This window comes from Onychostoma macrolepis, chromosome 25 (assembly GCF_012432095.1).
Source record: "Onychostoma macrolepis isolate SWU-2019 chromosome 25, ASM1243209v1, whole genome shotgun sequence".
Classification (NCBI taxonomy): Eukaryota; Metazoa; Chordata; class Actinopteri; order Cypriniformes; family Cyprinidae; genus Onychostoma; species Onychostoma macrolepis.
The window spans coordinates 10,487,004-10,509,709 of record NC_081179.1 but is presented as its reverse complement, the minus strand read 5'-3'; the positions used below and the strand labels follow the sequence as shown (position 1 = coordinate 10,509,709).

Here is a 22,706-nt window from a genome sequence, read left to right as displayed (position 1 = left end):
ATTTTACCTTGACAGGACCTGTAGACAATGAATAATACCACATTAACTTAGAGTAAATAAAAAAATTAAATAAAATAAAAAACATACTGACACTTTAGCATTTTAGACTCAAGAAATTCATTTTAAGCACATAAGAAATGTTTTGGAGCATTTTCTGCACTTACACCATGCATGCATTTCCCATTTTACACAACAAAATAGATTTTACTTTTCATTTGCATGCAGTAACCTGTAAGCACAATGTAAAATAATACACATCAGACTTACTAATATTATATATATATATATATATATATATATATATATATATATATATATATATATATATTATTTTTTTCTTTTGACTGGCCAGTCAAAATGCCCCTGATATAAAAACAATTTTTGTGTGTGTGCAGGAAAAAAAAAAAAGAATCAATTACTCCATTACTGGCAGTCATGTAGGTACAATGTGTTTACTTCTGTCCTTTTTTTCCTTGACAAGAAAATAACAAACGTGCTCGATCCTTTCATATAATTTTTTTTGTACTATGCATCGACTCGGAGGCAGGTGTCAGTCTTCGCTTTATGCTATTGGACCCTGTCAATATCTAATCTCAGAGTCTGAGCTCTCTTTTGACTGAGGTACAGTTGTTGATTTTTATCCAAACACGATTACGCACAGGCATATCTTTCTGCCTCCGAATTCCGCTTTGAGTCTTAATGAAGATAACGAAACGTTTATATATATGTATATATATATATATATATATATATATTTTTTTTTTGCACACAAACACAGCAGCTTCTGCAAACAGTTTGGCATTAGACGAAAATAATCAAAGGTCTTTCCGCTTGACGCGCCTTTAAATACATTGAATATCGAACTCAGCCTTGTCGTGTTGAGCAAAAATGAATTTCTAACATACAGGACGTGGCTGTCGACTTGGAGCAAACTACATCCAATCACCCCGAGGGAATGCAACTAATGTCGCCTGAACAAATAAAACCATATACACACACACAGGCATGCTTATTAAATTACTTCATAATCACCAAAAATCCACCTCCAATGAAATAACGATTAGTGCCATAAATATTTTGTCAGGTGTTTTCACAAGTCAGGAAAGCTTTTGCTATGGATAAATGATCCACATGAGTGATTCAGTGTTCATGATGAATTAAACAGGCCGTCACTTTTTTTTTTTTTTTTTTGGAAAATCGAAGTAGCTTTGATTAGCTACTAATTAATAGAAAAGCACAAATCCACAGGCATAACACTGGCTTTAATATCAAGAAAATGTTTCTTCAGAGCAGAAAAAGCCAATACGTCCCTTATTTAATAATCATAAACATACATGCAAACTGTCCCAACGTAACTCTTTCATTCATATTTAAGTAGAGCATCTTTTTCTGACTCTCTGTCTCTCATACACATAGGCTACATTTTAACAACTAAATGTAGCTTAATAAAATCGTAAAATTGTGACAGGTAGCGTGAAGTCAGACACAGCCTAATGAGTAGTGTAAAGTTTCTTTATAACGGTATGTTTTCATTTTTAATAATATTATATTTTTTAAAATTATAATACTTCTTAAAATAATAATAGTAAATAAATATAAATAAAATATTTTTAACACTCGCTGGTGTTCCACCATATAAAGCCGGTGGAAATGATAAGACGGTTTCCCGTGATAAGTAAAAATGGTTGTGTGTGCTCCCCTTGCTTTCCTCTCTCTCCCAAGCACACACACACACACACACACACAAGCGCGCTTGGAAGCAGAGGGTCGGCGTAAGGGAAAGCTGGCTGGACAGATTTAAGTTTACGCCTGATCGCGCTCTGGAGTGCAGGCCAGCGGAGAGAGGGAGAGACAGCACCTGGCCCGGCTTTAGCATCCCCATCTCGCTTTACTGACAGCCTGATAAGCGGGGCCAGGCCGTGCGGTTTCCAGTGGAGATCTCAAGAACTCTGCTGGGTTGCACCGGTTTCACGGGGTCTAAACGGCGGCAGCACTTGATTCTCATCTGTGTTCTCCCTTTTAAAACGTGCATACTTTTACGAATCTGCCATACTCTTTTGTACAAAGATATAATCTTTATCATCTTTAAAAAGGTTAATATTAAGTTAGACTTCGTTGGCAGCATCGCTGCTTGACACAATAACACGCCACAATCTCGAAATTTTAATCTTTATATATATATATATATATATATATATATATATGCCTATATAGGGCCTACACATCTGAAGAAATTAAATTTATGACTGTATCATTGGACAAATATTATGTAATAAATATGGGATCCCATAACAAAGGCGATGTAAACTGTATTTTGTGTTGTCATTTGACATAAATAACAAACTTCCTATAGTAGTAAAACTAGCCAACGTGACGACTTTAGAGTTTTGAGACACTTTTTTTGTTGGCCTGTATAAATGTAGGTTGCATTCTGCTGGTGACAGTTCTTAAACGGTGTAAATGAACTGCAACATTGCTTATTTTCTATGATTTTAAATTTCATTTAAATCCTGTCTTTAAAAAATTAAGACCTATTCACAACAAAACGTGTTCCTTTGTTGTTGTTTTTTTAAGGAAGCATAGGCTACAAAATAATAGCCTACCTCACTAATTCAAACACTCTTATTAAACAGAATTATTAAGTGAGATGAACCTTAAAGAAACTACATGCTATGTATGGTTTATAGATTCTCAGATTCGCACACAACAGATAGCAGTTTTTGTTCCTTCAACTTCCCGGTTTGGGAATGATAAATGGCGTCAAGTGTGACGTGAGCCGTCACTCTAGCCAATCACTGCCAGGTTGAGGTTAATATTAAGAGAAAGTTGATGGTGAGACGAGGACGTCTTTTTTTTATTTATTCCGAACCACGTTTAAAGAAAGAGGTATTTTCAACAAGACAACACAGTTAACGTGCGAGGTTTGCGTGTGTCGTAAGAAACTCGAGGGAGAGTCCAAAGTTGGACCTGCTTTCATCTGTTAAATAGGCTAGTATTTTCATCAACACTACAAAGAGGGGTTTACAATCTCTCACAACTTTTCCCGTGGTTCCCTTTTCGGCTTGTTGGACTGGATATTATTTACTTTGGGACTAGTTTTGTGAATCGGATCCGGATCGGGGTTCTCTCTAGACGCTACTGTCGTCTCCAGGCTCATTTGGAAACGTGCATTTCATAACGAAATCACTCATATATGATTCGCTAGCGGAACGGGCTATATCGTTTACTGAGGTAAGTGAGTTTACAAGGTTCTAAATTGTACTTTAAAACATGTTTTCACAAATGTTATGGTATCAGATTGTTGCGCTGACAGCATTTAGGTGTCTGTTAATCTCGAGCGATAGCCTACCTAATTTACCATGAATGTGACTGCCATGCAGAACTTCATTCCTCTAAAACGATGCCGTGAAATTAATTTATTATTCTTCAATACTTTATACACGTTTTGACACCATGCTAGTCAAGTGCTTTATCTGCAAAATAATTTCATTTAATTGGCTTGTAAAGTCTTGAAAGACATTAGCAAACAGGACATCCTGATTATAGCCTGATGTTATCTGTCAGATAAGAGTAAATATAATTTAAACATTTAATAATTTAAGTAAGTTACAACTTTGTTTTCCTTATTATTATTATTATTATGCGTTTTCATTATTTTAAAAATCAAGCACGTCGCGCATCACTAAAGCTTTCTTTAATAAACAAAATAAAGTTGATAACGTATTTGAGTTACTTTATAAATACATTCACCAGTAAGTTACAGAATAAAATTGGTGTCTATATAAAAATATTTTCTACTGGTAAAATGAATATAGTAATAATAAATAGAAATAATGTATGGCTGCCGCAAAATAATATTTTATATAGGCTAGCCTACACAAAGATATTAATTTTCCATAAAAATACAATTCTTCCTATAAAGAGTAATTTGTGTATTTAACAACTGTGTATTTAAATATTTGTAGAATAAATATTTTAAGTAGCCTAGTACAATATGGCTTCTATGCAAATTACACCATTCAGTAGGCTACTGATATAAAACAGTCTTTAGAAATTCATTCCAAGATTAACATTCCCATTTGACCTGCAATGCATAAACTTTGCCCTGAATGAAGATTACACGGTCCATAAATTATGTCACAATTGTCATTTTATCGAAATATTTTAATGCTTACACTTTATGCAGCTTTACAGAAATCCACTTTCAGTAACTAATTAAAAAATAAAAATAAAACATTAAGGCTGCAAAACATTTTTTCCTCTGAAATAACGAGAAAAAGGTAGAACGGAAATAATACAAATTACCAGCCCACAACAACTTGTCTATTATACCTAATGAAACGGAACAATGTGTAACTTTTTGGATCATGGCGCCTAGAGTTAGCCTACACAGAAGGGCCCTTTGCCAGTGGGCAGCTGTGGCTGTCGCTGTGGGCAACCACACCAAAAAACTTTGGTAGGTCCCCTCCCCCAGAACACGGTGACTGGATGTGGGGCTTGCACTGGCCATAAACGATAAACTTTTCCCACATTGCCTTAATAAGAGCAAGTCTATCTCTAGTTCTCTCTCTCTCTCTATAGACGTCTCTCTCTCGCGCTCTGACGTCAGCTGCATTCAGTCCTGTCCCCGCCCCTTATTATTAGGTTTTTTTTTCTCCCTGTTGAAAACTTTTAGGGAGAGGCGAGGCACCGTCTATTTTGCCTGAGGGAAATAGCGACAAGATTAGGGTCTTTTTCATGACCAAACACCACTGACTGCTAATCCGAACTGTGCTAATTGATGGGAGGACTACAAGAGTCCATTCGTGTGAAAAGTCTGGAACTAGTCAAAAATTTGATGTCGACCAGCCTTTTAAACAGGTTGGTTTAACTATAGAGTAAATATATAGCACGTCTTTTGTTTCCATAAACAAGTTTTAGTGTCTTCTTATTTCTGTTTTCTTTCTTTCTTTCTTTTTAAAATAAATACACTGTTAAAATTAAACGTTCCAATTAGAACCAAAATAGTTGTGATGTCATGGAATCTTCCATACATAACTTTTAATTCACAAAATTGTACAAATAGATTGTTCTGAAGAACCTAATTTTAAAATACTGTTAGCTATTAAGATGCGTTTCTTAAGATTCTGTGCTGAACCTTCAAAACATTGAAGAGTTTTTATTGTTAAAAGTGTAATGTTAAAACTGCTCTGTTTAAGGACAACCATCAGTTAGGTTGCTACGAATATATTAAACAGGATGGAGTCGACACACTACAGACTAAAACCCTAAAAACAAGCATTTGAATCTCAGTGCAGTAGCACAACGTGTTGCATTTCAAGATGAACTTTCACCTTCGGAGGAACCAGCAAAACTTTAAATGGGAAGGAGAGGGAAATTATTCGAAAATATCAAACGGCGTGGCGGGGTCGCACCGCAGGACCCGAGATGACAGTGCATGACGGTCGCGCCAGCTCATTATCCGACTCCCATTCAAGCGGCCTTTCATTGCGATGCAGACTCTTTGGCAGTGTCGTTTGTTTCCTCATTGTGCTATAGTGGGGAATGCAATGGTTGTCAGAGCTCGCATTCACTTTCGCGATAGTTTATTGATGAGCTCCGACTTTTAGCACTTTTCACATGTCAAAACGAAGTCAAGTGTATGCAACCACAGCTTAATTTTATGCTCCATGCGTCCCAACACATTTTGTCTCTCTTTAAAGCCGTCCCACCATGCTATACGTCCCCCCTCCCCTCTCCATTTCTTGTATCCCAACCCGGAATCTATTCCACTCCAGTGAACGGGTGGAACACCCCAAGCTGCGAGTGGCGAGCTGAGAGTGCAGCGCATGTAACCTCGAACACAGGCACGGAGGGGTTGCTTTGGAGTTTACCGAGGTGTGTGCTAATGTCCAAGCAATCAACAAATGTAGTTTAAGTGTCCGGCCATGGACGTAATGATATTTTCATTTCCCCCTTGGCAACCCACGACACAGAGTTTCTTTTTCTCCCGCTGAAAACGACAACAAATCACGCTATTAATGTAAATAGTATGGGGTCTCCCAACTGATCGTTGAGCGCGCGCCGTGAAGGCGGATGACATTCTCAGACGCCAAGTCAACAATGACACGTGGAGAAAGTTTGGGCTCGTTTCAATCGACAAGAGTAGCGTGAACTGACACAATAATAACAGAGTTAAGTAAAAATGTAAGTAATAAAGCAGTAGGCTAATAATAATATACATTTAACAAACGCTTACTTGTATACAAATTCGCTTGTTTAGTATTTGACAACAAATAAGTACTGCCACGGTAAATTCTCATAAAAATATGGCTCTATGTATTCCAGATAATTCCAAGAACACGCTTACATGCCAAAAACAAACAAACAAACAAAACAAAAAAACATTACCATGGTACTTCCTGGTACTTTTTTTTACCAGGTACTTTACCCCCAAAGGCATTCCAAAAGGAAAAAATTCTGGAGAGAATCATATGCTTATGAGGAGTGATTAAGTAGGGTTGAAAACTAGCTTTTTGCTCGGCCCTGTTTCCCGCTCTGTCACCGGGGCAGGAGGAAGTGTTTTGCTGGGAGATGATGACAGAGGTCAGGCTCAGCTAATGGGCCACTGAAGAGGAGAGGAGGCGAGGCACAGACCAGGAACACATACATTAATACACGAGTGCTATCACCAATCAGCATAGGTGCGCGCCCTCTCTCTCTCTCGCTCCCTCTCTTTCCCCCTCTCTCTCTCACTCTCTCCCACGAGCGCACATTTTTCAGTCTCGCGCAGTCTTGACATCCCATTTTATTGTCAATCTCTGTTTCCTTCGCAGGGAATTTAAATTTTCCACCCGAGATCAGTTGGAAACTATAAAAGACAAACAGTTTGAGGACGATTTTCTAGAACTTCAGAGTCTTCTCCTTATTGTAAGCGAAGTATATCAGCAAGGATACGAAGGCTGTTGGAACTATGCCTCAAAAAGGTAAGTTAAGACATTTTTTTCTTTCGAGCAACTTGCACGCATATGCACCACTTACAAGTGAAAATACTAAATGCACGCTAGCTTTAAACATGTTAAATTAAAAAAAAAAAAAATAGTGGTTTGTAAATAATAATTATGGGGGAAAGTTAGTTATGGCCTTGGAGAAACTGTTTATCAAAACAAAAACGTTCAACTAAAAGCACGATACTGAAAAAGGTAACTTAAAAGCTGCATAACCTCGTGGTGTCAAACTCTATCATGGATTTTCACGGACGCTCTTTGCCTTTTTATGCTTTGGCTATGTCGAGATTTGTGCCAAGCAAAGTTCTTATTTATGACAGAGGAAAGCAAAAAGTCACAGTAGGCCAAGACCGCGATCAGTCCTGAAAATGGGAACGCAATGACCCGATGAGGTGGAGTGTCAGGTTGAATCACACCATCACATTCAGCCGGGCGCCACCACCAAATCGCACCGTGAACTTGGTGTTTTGCTTTTCAGTCAGGGAAACGCTGCCTCCTTTGTCCCAGACTAACTATTAACTATACTAGCATAATTAATTACGTTAATGATTAAACTTTAGGCTATACTTAACAGTTAATTTACTCCATTTTTGTTGTGAAGTTTGTAGTAAAAAACGAACAAAAATATGATCGATATTATTTTTGTATCTAATCTAAATCTTTGTGTACGAGTTGTCTTATAAAAGTATTAAACATTTGACAAATATATAATTAAATGCTGTAAAATTAAAAGCATCTAATTCTATGTCTCTATTTTGATTTTACGGTGATAGTAATTTTCATGCTATAATACAGGCTACGTATAGTAGTCTTTATACATTTGTATAAATCAGCACCGTTTTCAGCTTTCTCAACTTTGACTAGAATCTACTTTCCGCAAAATATCAAAGGCTTAAATAAGTGTGTTTAATTAAGAGCCTTCATGTTGCACATTAGAACGAACAAAATGCAGATTAGGCCCTGTCAATTACAGATAGCACTATTAAAACAGATCATTAACTAAAAAGATGAGTGCAGGCAGAAGACCTTAACCCACGTGGGAAAGAAATACTGAATGGTTTACTTCATATAAAATTTAATCGTGATATTAAAATGTTTTATTTGCAATCCAAAAATGGTTTTGAATTGATGTAATTTCTAAAGAAATTAAAAAAGTGAAACGTTGTTTGAAGAATTCTGAATCTATATCTAAAGAGGTAAAATAATTTTAAAAAGCAATACAGTAAAATAATTATTTTTAATTATAAATGGTATTTCATGAAACACGTGCAACGCTGGCTGGCGATTGGTGTATGTATTTATTTGTTGCTGTGCACTGTAAACCGCGCACACAATCCATCTACTTAAAAAGAAGAAAAAAATCAAAGCAGTGAGTATTTCTTCAGTGGCCTCCTTTTCGGTAAATGTATTGAATGGGTTCTTTATTGCAATTGTCTTTTACCAATTGAGCACCCCACTGCGCTGTTGTACATTTTTTACAGCCCTTAACGACACATACCAGTAACACAATTACCTCCAGATACTTATAACAAGAAATTACTTTTCTATTTCGCGCAACGAGACAAACAAAAAGGCATTGAGGTAACGGGCACCGGGTCATAGTGAGCTGCACTGGCTGTTGCGGGTGAAGGGGGGTATGCTGGACCGGGTGTAGGTGGAGGAGGGGGGATGCTCGCTCCTTCAGCTCTTTGTATTTTCTGAGAGTTGTTGGTACGTTTAGTTGGAAGCGGTGTAGCTAGTTAGGGAGCCCGGGTTTTACTCTCTGGGTTTTGGTGTAGAGGGAGAAAGAAAGCTATTGTTAAAATTCAGCGGGGCTTTGTCGGGGACCCCTCACCCCCTCCTGGCTTTACTTTTCCAGCGCAGCCAGGCGAGGTAGACAGCGTGTGTCACCAGAACAGTGTATCTGAAGGAGAGGAAAAAAGTAGGCCTTGCCCACAACATTTGAAGTTTTCTAATCATGAAGTTAAGGGAAAAGAAGATGTACAGGTCGAAAATAATTTGTATAATAATAATAATAGTAATTTGACTATTTTTCATAATTATTCAAATAAACAATTAAAATAAGAAAACTATAATAAACTATAATAAACACTGGATTTTTTTTTTTTAAACCGAAAAAGGAATTAATTCTTGTCCAATTTATTAGTCATAAAAACACTATCCTAAAAAAAAAGAAGCTAATATTAGATTTAGTTGTAATGCTAAAGAAATAATTACGGATAGGTGTACTAATAAATTGTTTTGCTTTGTCCTAGGGATATTTTAATAGAGTGAAGCAGATGAGAGTCTATAAATTGTTTTAAGCGGACAGTCAACTCTGTTTCCAGGCAAGTTTTAAATCCTGGACATAAGTGTATTTGTGGAGACAGTATTTTTTGTTCTCACTTTTTGCAGCATGAATGCAAAAATTGTGAGGCTTCAGCCCACACAAATATTGTTCGTAACTTTCTTGCACACAAGTCTTGCACACAATGCACTGCAATACACTTGATTTAAAAATGTGAAACTGACCATTATTATTGGTTTTTTTGTGACTAATAGAATACTATAACCGGGCCACGTGGGAGTCTGGCGTCGCGTCCATGATGCAAAACAGTAAGTGGAGTTCTTTTCTTTTTCTGAAATGCGTTTTTATTATTTAAAAGTAAGGTGTGGGAGGGGGGAAAACACGAGAAAAACGTGAGGGGCGTCTAGCCAGCAAAGCATTTGTTTTGGTATATTAGTGAAGGCAGTTTACACTGTACGTCAGGGGTGTTGGGCGTGTGCATGCTGCCAAAATGTTTGCCTGTCATTCATACAGCTCCCTCAAAGTAGCTGAACACTGTTCAAGTTAAACTCATTGCTTAAGCCTGACTTTAACAATTTTAGAGTTTTATGGAACATCGTAAGCCATTATTTAAAATTCTACAGGCTACATTTGAGAGAGCAAAACTTACATTCCTTGAATGGCAAAAAACTCACATGGAAGCCTGCATATCTACACAACCTAGTTAGAGTGTCTAACCCATATGCTCTTTGCATAATTGTGTGTGTCTGTGTGTGTTAGAGAGAGAGAGGATGTTTCTGCTTGACTTGCTTTTAAATAATTGCTGAATTAATGTTAGCATCGGCGGCCAATCCACCTAGTCCATTAGCAGAGACGAAATTGACATTGCATGATTCTGATGGAACGTCTATCATGTTTATGAAACACCGTGAGACTGAAATAATAGACTGGGCTTTGATGCAACATTGAGTGTTGTAGAGCATGAATAAATTACATGCGCGGATGTGTCTGTGTCTTTGAGATGTGTGAAGGCCAACTAGCAAAACATATACTTAGTCATTTGTGGAAAGTACTGAGTAAGTTATGATTACAATAAATGAGACATATTTTCTCTCTTAATGCTGGACAAGAGGTGTATGACATCTGTAACGAAGGTGTGTTGAATGTCATCCTCTCATTTCTATTGCTTTTATTGTTGTAAGTGCCCGTTTTTTTGCTCTGTCCTCATACTAACGACTGGTGTACTGTGTTAGTCACTAATTTTGACGTCCATGGATTATTTCTGTAGGTGCAACACTTTGGAGTTTTAACTGAGCGTTTAAATCTAGGTCAGCTGAAGTGGAGCACATTACAATGTATGAGCGATAAATAAAAATAATAATAATAATAATAATCCCACATTTTAAAAAACCGTATTAATGAAAATGGCTTTGAGATAAAAAAAAATAAAAATATTACGCGCCGAAAAAAGTTTTTGCCTAAAAACGTTCCGTTGATTTTTTTCCTTCTTAGGGATAAACGGTGTTATTGTACACAAATGTTGTCGTGCGATGTCTCGCGTGTATTACTAAAAAGAAATCATTCGGGTTAGGCCTTTGGTTTGTTTAAAGGTCACAGGCGGCAATCCAAGCTTTGTGCTAATAACTCTTGGGTGTATATAGAGAGGAGCGTCCAAATTGACACCATATGTCTTCTTATTAATTGATTAGAAACAGAGTACCGCGCGCGTAATGATTGCCACTGGGCGAGACCGACACCATTCACCGTGGGGAATTATAGAACGATTAAGACTTAACCTTTCAAGCGAAAGTTTGATTTTATATCCTAATCTGCGTGTTGGCGAGCTCAAATCAAGTGGCTGTACTTTTAAAGCCATACGGCATTTGATTTCAAAGCCAATAAATCGAAATGTGCCTATTTAATTTCAAATTAAACTTCGCTCCGAAAAGGGATATGGATTTTCTTTCCGCCTTTCTTCATGTTAAGTGTGCCAGAAATATTATCAGAAATAATTCTCAGGTAGTGTGCATAATAAAAATAAAACATTCGTGCATAATTCAGATTTTATATTTCGCTCTGCGGATTTATTATGCATAAACCTACAGAACAAAACAGCATCCTGCAGACTCGCTCCGGGAGCGTAAATATAGGCAATGGAGGTTTGTCACTTGGGAAAAAAGAAATGTCACTTTTAATATATTAAGGGCGAGGCGCGCCCCCGTGGACGTACACGCGCACAGCCCCTGGCTACCTTAAAATTAAGCTTCCCTTAAAGGGGAAATGAGTAGAGTCCAATTTAGTCTGAGTGATATCCAAATGCAGACAGAAAGGGTCGTTTTATCATGCTACTATTTGTCGTGACGATGCGATTTTCAAAAGCAGAGCGATGTCATAAAGTGACATGCCTGCCACAAGTGCTCCAACTGATCTTTTCAATTAGCCTTCCATGCATGATCCAGGGCGACTTCCGCCTATTTCCAGAAATTAAGCTCAAACTTGACGTGCAGCTAGCTTTATTTTAAAGACAAATGTCAGGCAGGCTCATCATATTTTCCCCCTCTTCTATATTTGGAGCTTATTTATTGCAAAGGAGCTTGTGCTCTTGGACTCAATTTAACGCGAGGCTTCGGAGGGAAGGGAGCTGAGAAGTAAAGCAAACCGGGAAGGCTGCTTTTCCGTTTTGGCTTCAGGTTTGGTGCCTTTGGTCTGCTTTTTAGGAGCTTTTCCACTGACAAAATAACATAATGCTGTGCCTTGGTTGATGCTTTTTTAAAAAGTTGTTTTACTTAATGTGTGAGTAACAGTGAGGCTATGGTTTAAATCATGGCAGCGTTTAAGAAGTTTTAATATAATGCCACAAATAGCATTACGCCATCTGATCCGTTTAAGGCTTTGCAAAGATGCGCAAATCTCGGCTCAGTGGGTTGGAGATGTTTTGCTCCAGATCATACGAGAGCGCTGACGCTTAATCAATGTTCTGCATGTGTAATTATATTACAATTGTGCATTAGGAGATTATGATATTACGAGCACATCTGGAGAACAGTCGAAAACATATGACAGCAATAATGACCGGCTATGCTGATTTAAAAGCGATTTACTCTGAAGATTGAGATTTGTTGACAATGCTCTTGTAATGCTTGACTCATTTTAGACAATCGCGACCTGAAGGCTTCTATTAAAACAGCTGTGATTGGATTCTGTTTAAATAGAGTCTGTATTTTGAGGCTGGTGCGCTAAATGCTTGGTGATTTACAACGGGATCTTACCTTCCTCTTTTTAAGGTCACAGTGGAGTGAACCAGCTCGGCGGTGTGTTCGTCAACGGCAGACCGCTGCCAGACTCCACGAGACAGAAAATAGTTGAACTCGCTCACAGTGGCGCGCGGCCGTGTGACATATCCCGGATTCTGCAGGTGATGAGAATGCATATTTTTCCGTTCATGCGAACTCTTCACCAACAATTTAAATATTTATACAGTAGTTTTGTTTCACATTTGTGCTTTCATACTTACTTTTTTCCAGCTGTATAGTAGTTTTTTTTTTTTTTTTTAAATAATAATATTATTATTACTTTTTTTTTTTTTTTTAAGTCCTTGCATTATTAATGCCAGCGAACAACGAGGATTCATTTCAAATTTCATTTTGGAATGCATAAACAGTGGTCTTGTGGAATGGATCGAAGCACTTCTCTTTTTTCCCCATTTGGCAATTTTTAAAATTGGCGACCGAAATGCATTTTAAAAAGTGCAGAATTTCTCGTACCACTGAAGACATATTTTTCGTGTTAAAGGTATTTCTTGTGTTATAGACCCATGCTGATGCAAAAGTCCAAGTGCTGGACAATGAAAACGTAAGCTTATCATTGCTTGCAGCATACACTTAACATTTCACACTAGTCTTAAATAATGTATGTGAATTGTTTCTTTTGTTTTCCATCTAGGTGTCGAACGGCTGCGTGAGTAAAATCTTGGGTAGATACTATGAAACGGGCTCCATCAGACCCAGGGCGATCGGAGGAAGTAAACCACGAGTAGCGACTCCCGAGGTGGTCGGCAAAATTGCCCAGTACAAGAGGGAGTGTCCGTCAATCTTCGCGTGGGAAATCCGAGACAGGCTGCTATCAGACGGGGTCTGCACAAACGATAATATACCCAGTGTAAGTTCTTTCAGAGAACGTAATGCGTAATAGTTTGATGCACTGTTTAAAAAAGCATGCACTAATGACCTTGAACGTGAACATTCTCCAAAATCGGTCTTCCCCGGCCGTTGCTATAACCTCCTCTACACCAGAGGACAATGCAATGCGATGTAATGCTCTGGCATGTAGGCCTGTGCAGAAATGGGGCCAATCGTTCCAAAAGCCAACATGCCACATCGCGGATGCGCTCTTTAATTAATGTGCCGCATCTTTGGGTTCGTCTTTCAGGTGTCATCGATAAACAGAGTACTGCGCAACCTGGCTAGCGAAAAGCAACAGATGGGCGCAGATGGCATGTATGAAAAGCTGAGGATGCTGAACGGTCAGACCGGCACGTGGGGGACCCGGCCGGGATGGTACCCCGGAACCTCAGTGCCAGGACAGCCGACTCAAGGTATGGCTATTTTACTTTCCATAGAGGAAGGCTTTGTCAAAAGGGGCATTGGATTCGCTAAATGTAATTGTTATTTTGCAACCTGGAGTAAATTAGCCTATAATTCATTATTATTATTTAAAAAATATAAAACAATTTACATATTAATAATAAAAGTATATTTCGTTTTTTATTCCACATGCTTCTAAGTAGCCTATTATTAGATGATATATACATTTGATCAAATTAGGCTATGCATGTTACACGGCGTTTAATGCACTGTTATAATATCAACAATTTAATGATGTTTGAATTAATAAATACCATGACTATAATGATGATATAAAAATTATTAATAATAATAATAATGCGAGTTGCAATCCACCTTCACAGTTCTTAAAGAACGCGACATCGAATAAACAAGGATTCCCTGTACAAAATATGTTTCTGTCACACAGAAAAATGTGTTAAGGGAACAGTTCTGTCGCTATGTAATAGCTCATTAGAGAACGTTTTGTTTCCCATTAAGGCGACATAAATACGCGTTTAGTTTGAGGAGACAGCTGTGGAAATGTTCCACCGGAGACACCCTGGACATGATATGGCAACGTCTGCCAATTAGACTTGTCACTGTTAAAGGCGCTACACAACGAAAGACAGGCATATAAAAATACATGATAAATAGAGAATTAATGTCTGTGTAATATCGGCCTGTCAAATCATTGACTGCTTTACAGCAACTGCGTGTTTTATACAAAGGAGAGTAGCCTACAACTGGCTCATATCAGCAAATTACGTTATATAATATTTAACTAATTACAATTAGGCATATTTACTTAATATATTGTGCAGGATATGCCTATGGATTCATTTGAGTTCGAGTACTGTTTATTGACATGTGGCCTCATACGCACCATGTTTGAGACGAAAACTTAGTAATAAAAGTGCTTATTTATTTCATCTAGTTTTTGATTTGTTACGACAAATATTAGCCTATAAAACATAATGTAACAACAACAATCAATCTGTGGCTGGCTAGCTTTTTTTTTTTTTTTTTTTTACAAACATAATGCTTTTTTCAATAGCTAACTTAGGCCTATATCATTTTCACCACCATCATTTCGAAGTCCACTCCCAAAGTAGGCTATTAGTCAGGGTGAGGTTTCTTAGCGAGACAAATATGGTCGCAATCTGATGAATGTCACGCAACACTGAATAAAACAGCGGATTCATCTGGGCTGACAGGACGCTAAAAGAGACAACTCTATCGCATTCAGAGGAGTCCTAGCAGCCCCTCCCTCCGCCATAGGCTCGGGGTGCTAAAGCCGTCTAAAGGATTTGGACACTTTTCTTTTTCCAAGGGTCCTCGCATGTTTTGATCAAGGCCTCCACAGCTGAAAGATGCCGTGGTTGTTTTGCCACCTTTTTGCTGGCCTTCCGCCTCACCGGTTACGACAACGCCCCAATAAGGAATGATTTTATTTCCCAGCGCCTTTCTCAGAGAAAAGAAATCCGAAATCTGGCGACAGTTGGTCAGGCTTTTGAGAACAGGCCACACATTCGGATTAGCTCTTGAAAAGTGTGGATACTAAACACAAAGACCTTTTAAAACTTTCTTAGAACATAGAAATGCACTGTCTTTGAAAAATAAATAACTTTGAGAAGAAAAGGAAAGCTAGTAGCCTAATATTTCTTGCTACATCAGTAGAAGAGTAACCGTGTCTAATTTAAATCATATCAATAAAAAGTATGGAAGAGTACATTTCAAAAGGTTACATGTGCATGCAATGAGCTTCATTTTAGTCTCTTATTCAATTATATTATTTTTACTCAGTTCACCATCTCCAGAAAATATATCTAAAAAATGTACACATTAAGCAAATAATCTAAAATACTCTAAGAATGGTGGATTCATTTCATAACACTGTAGTTTTCTCATTTAACTTCATATTGTTTCATACACTATAAAACGTGATACGTTGACTTAACTTTAAAAAATTTAGGAAACCCGTTGCCTTAAAATTATTAAGTAAATAATAATTTAAAAACTTGACAATTCACTTAACTTATTTTTTTTTTAAATTATCATTTACTTAAAAATTTTAAGGCAACGGGTTTCCTCAGTTTTTTAAAGTTAAGTCAACTTATCACTTTTCACAGTGTAGCTAAATAAACGTGTCTTTCTGTCTTTCCAAAAAATAAATAAAAAATAAATAAAATCATGAAAATGTAAAAGTTTTATTCTGCATCAACTGTAACCAATGGGAAACTACAGAGTCCAAAAATACTCATTTGCTCAATCAAACAGTGACCTAACACACACACACACACACATATAATACATAGATTAGATATATTACATTTTTACATTTGTTTCTATATTTTTTCTAAGGTATTTGTAGGGAAAAACGGAAGGATAACTGATCAAATTATTTAATTTATAATTATTAAGATCTTTTTCTTCTTTTTTTTTTTCTTTTTTTTTAATTGGACACAGGCTCTGTGTTTTCCAAATGGTCACAATTGTGATGTTTACAGGAGCTATGAGCATCATTTAATACATTCATAACAGATCCTTAAAATATTATATATTCCAAATTATGACAGGTTATTACTTCCAAATTTCAAATGCAACTGGGTGGCCATGTGACTACTTCCACTTCCACTCATGTAAAAGCCCAAAAAGTTTGGGGTTTAATTAATACCTCAAGACTCTCCGCAAAACATCAAGCTTTTTTCAAACTCCAAACGAAATTTTTAGTTTCAAATGTATTTGGTGAGATGGGTTAATTAGGCACTGGTGTCCAACAACACAGCAGGTTAAAGCTTATCGACTCTCAGTTGGCACTCAGTGACAAACAAGAGGCTTCGTATTTAGATGTCTCATTCACGGTGGCCTGGCTGTTTTTCTTCCTGCGCCTATAAGAAGGTATAAATCCTAACCGAGGTTGAACGGGCCGGCCCTAGGGACAGTGATTAATGACAGTAGAGCATAAAGGTTAACACGCCGAGCTGAAAAGTCTGTTGACTGGAATCCTCGTGCTACAATGACTGCTGGAGAGAATCCTTTTGTCGCCCGCTCCAATTGTGTCCTCAAAATTCAACCCACGAAAGTTTGCCATCCGTCCTCCCAGCGAGTATTTAAGAGTTACCCTTACTCTCCCGCATTGTGTGGCTGTGAAAGCATCCCTCTCCTATTCAAGTATTGGTGGTCACCTCAATAGCTCTGCAAACGCCCATATGGTGGCCGTAGCCTAATTGAAGAACTCGGGAATGAAAAGGGGGGAGAGGGTGTTTGGTTTTTAAAAAACATTTCAGAGGATCTGAAAAGGTTTCTGGGACATTTTATCGCATTTCTGTAAAGCCCTCAAGCTCGTCAGCCTTTGTGACTTGATGCTGAAAGATCTAAGTGAGCGTGCTCTAAATGTTTTCCCACAACACCGCAGAGGGCGATACAGTAGCCTGCAAAACGCTCCACTAATTTTCTACCAAAATCTAAATATGACAGGCAAGCCATGATATACCTTAATTAAAACCTAGAGTCCAAACACAGAATGAGAAGTGTGAATAAACAGAACAAACTTATATTTTATATTTCCTTTCCTTTCCAGATGGCTGCCAACAATCAGACGGAGGCGGTGAGAACACAAACTCAATAAGCTCCAATGGAGAGGATTCAGATGAGACCCAAATGAGGCTTCAGCTAAAAAGAAAATTGCAAAGAAACCGCACATCTTTCACACAAGAACAAATAGAAGCACTTGAAAAAGGTAAACATGAAGATTAGAGCTAGTGTGAAAGCATCAGTCACAACTGAACAGTATAATCACACTTCATTTCAAGAATAAAACTTTTGTAAACTTTTAAATTGAAATTAAATTACTCTGCATGACATTTAAGCATTTTCCATTGTGCAATTGCACAGAAAATGACCTTTTTTTTAAACTCATGACTTATTTTTTTAATGTTTCCACCAGAGTTTGAGAGAACGCACTATCCTGACGTTTTTGCACGAGAGAGACTAGCTGCGAAAATAGATTTACCGGAAGCAAGAATACAGGTGAGCGAAAACACTCAAAAATCTGATGAATAGAGATAAATTGGTACACTTCATAATAATTTGCCATTGTCATTGTTTTAAAATATGTGACCCTGGACCACAAAACCAGTCTTAAGTAGCACGGGTAATATTTGTAGCAATAGTATGGGCCAAAATTATTGATTTTTCTTTTATGCCTAAAATCATTAGGATATTAAGTAAAGATGTTCCATGTTCATGTTCCATGAAGATATTTTGTAAATTTCCTACCGTAAATATATCAAAACTTAATTTTTGATAAGTAATATGCATTGCTAAGAATTTCATTTAGACAACTTTAAAGGCGATTTTCTCAATATTTAATTTTTTTTGCACCCTCAGATTCAAGATTTTCAAATAGTTGTATCTCGGCCAAATATTGTCCTCTCCTAACAAACCATAAATCAATGGAAAGCTTATTTATTCAGCTTTCAGATGATGTATAAATCTCAATTTCCAAAAATTGACCCTTATGACTGGTTTTGTGGTCCAGGGTCACATAAATGGCTCAGCCACTCAAACAATATCACTTTAAAGAGTTCTGTGTCTGTGTGTGTATATTATATATATATATATAGAGAGAGAGAAAAAATTCATTTGTAGCAGATATGTATTTAAATAAAATATATATAAAATAAAATATTTTAAGACTCATTTTGCACTACACAGATTTTTGACCTAAAAATCTGATTTAATGTTCTCTATGAGAATGTCCTGCCCACTAAAACCACCTGCTTTTTATAAATAATAATAATTATATATAAAATGAGCTAGGAAATACATCAACACGGATATCTAAAGGGAAAAATATTTAATACAAAAGTGTCCCGCTTTATATTTCTTCATCTTAGATAGTTCTATATTGTTTAAAATATCTTTGATATCTAACTAAAGTACGTCTCTCCAGGTGTGGTTCTCGAACAGAAGAGCAAAATGGAGGAGAGAGGAGAAGTTAAGAAATCAAAGAAGACAAGCCACAAACTCTTCGAGTCACATACCCATCAGTAGCAGCTTCAGCACTAGCGTTTATCAGCCAATCCCTCAGCCCACAACGCCAGGTAAAACCTCTACAACGTGCATATTGCTGGCTCACGAGGACCTTTAGCAAACACTACTGAAAATGTACCAAAATTGTATGTTTAGATTATTTCTTCCTTTTTTTTTTTTAAACAGTATCCTTCACATCAGGCTCCATGTTGGGAAGATCAGACACAGCCCTTACGAACACATACAGCGCCCTGCCACCAATGCCAAGCTTCACCATGGCCAACAACCTTCCTATGCAAGTATGTCTACATTTGTCAGTTTAGCGCCTCACACTGTACTATATTGTTCTATGCTATGTTGGGCTTGCCTTAGTATTTCAAAGGATTAGTAATTTGATATTTCCGAGCAGTGTAAAATCTTACGCAATTACAGCATACAGGTCTGTAAGGCTGTTTCTATCAGATGTGAGTGTTGCTGACAGGTCTGCCCTTTTTACCCCCTCCACAGCCCAGCCAGACCTCATCCTATTCCTGCATGTTGCCCACTAGTCCTTCAGTGAATGGGCGGAGCTATGACACATACACACCCCCACACATGCAGGCACATATGAACAGCCAATCAATGGCCACCTCAGGCACAACCTCAACGGGTAAGCGTTTATTCCTCTACTAAAGCAAAATAAATAAATATTTAAAAATAAAATAAAATTGTAATACTATACATTCTTTCATTAAAGATTTTTAATAATTTTCTTAAATGTTTTTACATTTTTTAATTAAAATATTAAATTAAAATTTGTATACCATTTTTTTTTTTACGGAAAATGCTCTGAAGTCACGTGTGACATAATAAGCCTCAATGTTTTCTGAAATTTATTGTCAATTTTATTAAATATTTTTAATACTGAATTTATTTTTATTTTAAATTTCTATCGTATATTTTATGGTTTAATATTTTATAATATACAAAACTTAGTATTTAAAATGTATTATTATATTAGATCATTTTAATATATTATTTTAGAAATAATTTAAGAAATTTCATATTTTTATAAAAATTTGTATGACATTTTATGAAGCTCTGAAGTCACATGTAACGCATGACAAGTCTTAACTTTTTCAGAAATTTATTTATAAACTAATGAAATATTTTTAACATTTAATCTCCATTTCATATTCTGATTTGTTATACATACTCTATATGTGTGTGTTTTTTTTTTTTTTGAGAATTGCTCTTAAGTTACATAATATGACAAGCCTAAATATTTCTGCATTTTCTCCACATGCTGCAGGTCTAATCTCGCCTGGAGTGTCTGTACCAGTCCAAGTGCCAGGCAGTGAACCAGACATGTCCCAGTACTGGCCCAGACTACAGTGAGAACAAGATGCACGAGAACAAAAAAAGAGCAAGAAAACAGAGGAGAGGAAAAGAGAGAGGAGCTTCTTCACATCCTGACATCTTTTTGGCTTCAAGGCAGGGCTGTTCAGCAGTATTTAACTATGGAAGGAAAAGAGGAGACTCTAAAGGACCTTTTTGTACTGGGATAGTGCCACTTCTCTATCATTCTTTGGACACAAAGACTTGAAGAATAAAAGAGAACAGACTTCTGTAAAGTGCCCGGTATTATATCGTAAAATGGAAAAAAAAATCTGTTTTTCAGTTTCCAACCTAAGTCATTTTGATGTATTTGTACATGTAATGGCCAATTGTATGTTATAACAAAAAAGGAAGAAAAAAAAAGAACAACCGTGGATGGACTGTCAAACCAAGTTGGTCTTGCATCGGTGAGAGGAAGATCATTTGTGCAGGCTTATTCATCGTTCTTTTTTCATCATCAGCTGATATCAAGAACTGCCCATTTCTGTTTCAAATGTGGACCTGTAGAAACAAACAATCTCTGTATCATTTCAAGACAAAAATAGCAACAGAGTTCAAAGGAAGCCAATCCAGAAATTGTTTTCCAAAGCTTGCAGACAAAAGTAAGCTATTTGTTGAACATGGTGACTGCTGAACCGGAGGAGGAAAATGTTTGGTAGTTTAAAACGGTAGATTGTGTCTTCGGTATAATTCAGTTTTGTTTATGTCAAAATGTAAGTATTTGTCTTCCCTAGAAGTCTCGCAGAACAATTTCTATAATAAAATTAATTTCATTTTATAATTTTCTGAATATTCAATCATCAGTTCATCCAATCTCATACATCCTTTTGAATAATTCTTAATTAATTAGCTCATTTTACAGTGTTTAATCTCAAGCAGATGGTTCTGAAACATAAAAATGTATAATAATTAATAGTAAAAGAAAAATTAAATGAAGAACAAATGTCTTAAAAGGCCATTTCAGCCTTTTTTATCTCCAAAGACTTGACTGAAAATATATTATATTTACCATAATTATCCAAATCTGCATTCATGATATTACATTTCCATTCTGAAGAAACTTGAAACTCTCATAGATGTGATTCTTGTGATTTTTCAATAAGCCTGTTCTCTTTAAAATAATCTGCATGTTAATAATGGTGTACTAAGTTAAATTGTTTCATAAAGGAATGAAAAACAAAAAAGTGGTGCTTCATAATCAGAAAACTCATTTACTGCTGTGCATAGCTGTATGAATGCTATCGGCAGGGCTGCCAGGTCTGAATAACAAAACCAGCCTAGCTGCTACTCAAAAGTAGCCCAATCACGGCCAAAACTAGCCCAGTCGCGTTCCGGGGGGAAATAGCTATCAATATCCCGTTCCAGCGGGTCAAACCTGCTTCCAGGAAGCCCCACTATGGTTGCAATCTTGTTTCAGGGGACGGTGGATTTCGCTTCAGCTTGCGGCAGCAGTGTATAAAAATAGCTGTGGACTTGGCAACGCGGGCTATCGGCATGCATTCAAGAAACGTTTCGGAAAGTATTATGTTTGAAACACCACTACGGATATAATGTGAAAAGTAGCAAACAAAAAGAACTCAAGCAACTGTTTACTCCAAAGAAGAAATCAAAAGCGTAAAAAAACAATACCTTACCATTTATCTTACTTTAAGTGTAAGGAATGATTGCAGGGTAAATATGTGATTTTGCCCCCTCGGGAGACCCAGCAGGGAGGAAAATGTAGAAAAGAATCCTTACAGGAGAACCGTCAGGTATGTGTGACTGCGATCGGCCTGTTCGTCACGTACAGAAAATACAACCAACATTAAGCGCGTCAACAAAAACATCTACAAAGACAAAATGATACAGTAGACTGGAAAATGCATATAATTTGCATATAACTGCCCTATGTAACTATCAGTATGTGAAATGACAATCATCTAAGTTTTCCTGCACTGATGTAATTAAGAACTGAGTAGAAGTTAGGATCGTGTTGATATTAAAGACAACAAAAAGAAACGAAGAGCTAAACTTCAAGCTGACGGTTTAAACGACTGTCGAATTTATGAGATGGCACTGTTAACATTAGCATAAAATGTACAATCATATTTAATTGTAGGTAATTCATGATATAATAGCCTATGCTGTGGGAATTTGAGTATTGGATGAATGAAGCATCTATGAACTGTATTCCTCTGTTAACAGCCGCAAACAATGTATATTAATAGTTTAAGTTGTTGCAAAATTCAACAAATCAATTGTAAATATATATATAGGCTACTGTATATGTGACCCTGGACCACAAAACCAGTCTTAAGTCGCTGGGGTATATTTGTAGCAATAGCCAAAAATACACTGTATGGGTCAAAATTATCAATTTTTCTTTTATGCCAAAAATCATTAGGATATTAAATAAAGATCATGTTCCATGAAGATATTTTGTACATTTCTTACCGTAAA

At 36.8% G+C, this 22,706-nt stretch overlaps 1 protein-coding gene across 11 annotated transcripts; it reads left to right on the top strand.

Annotated features, from left to right (window-relative positions):
* The first annotated feature begins 2,816 nt into the window (after window positions 1-2,816).
* pax6a (paired box 6a) lies at window positions 2,817-21,385 on the top strand. Of its 11 annotated transcripts, none has more exons than XM_058767962.1 (15): window positions 2,817-3,231; window positions 6,816-6,965; window positions 9,242-9,313; window positions 9,528-9,581; window positions 10,383-10,406; window positions 12,537-12,667; window positions 13,063-13,104; window positions 13,195-13,410; window positions 13,681-13,846; window positions 17,437-17,595; window positions 17,803-17,885; window positions 18,811-18,961; window positions 19,077-19,189; window positions 19,398-19,539; window positions 20,182-21,385. In XM_058767962.1, the coding sequence occupies exons 4-15, from the start codon at window positions 9,569-9,571 to the stop codon at window positions 20,265-20,267; spliced, it is 1,326 nt and encodes a 441-aa protein (XP_058623945.1). In that variant the 5' UTR covers window positions 2,817-3,231; window positions 6,816-6,965; window positions 9,242-9,313; window positions 9,528-9,568; the 3' UTR covers window positions 20,268-21,385. The 11 variants fall into 11 exon arrangements, with proteins under 11 accessions (XP_058623945.1, XP_058623940.1, XP_058623938.1 ...); XM_058767957.1 differs by lacking the exon at window positions 9,242-9,313 and adding an exon at window positions 6,553-6,683; XM_058767955.1 differs by lacking the exon at window positions 9,242-9,313 and adding an exon at window positions 6,422-6,683.
* Window positions 21,386-22,706: the final 1,321 nt, after the last annotated feature.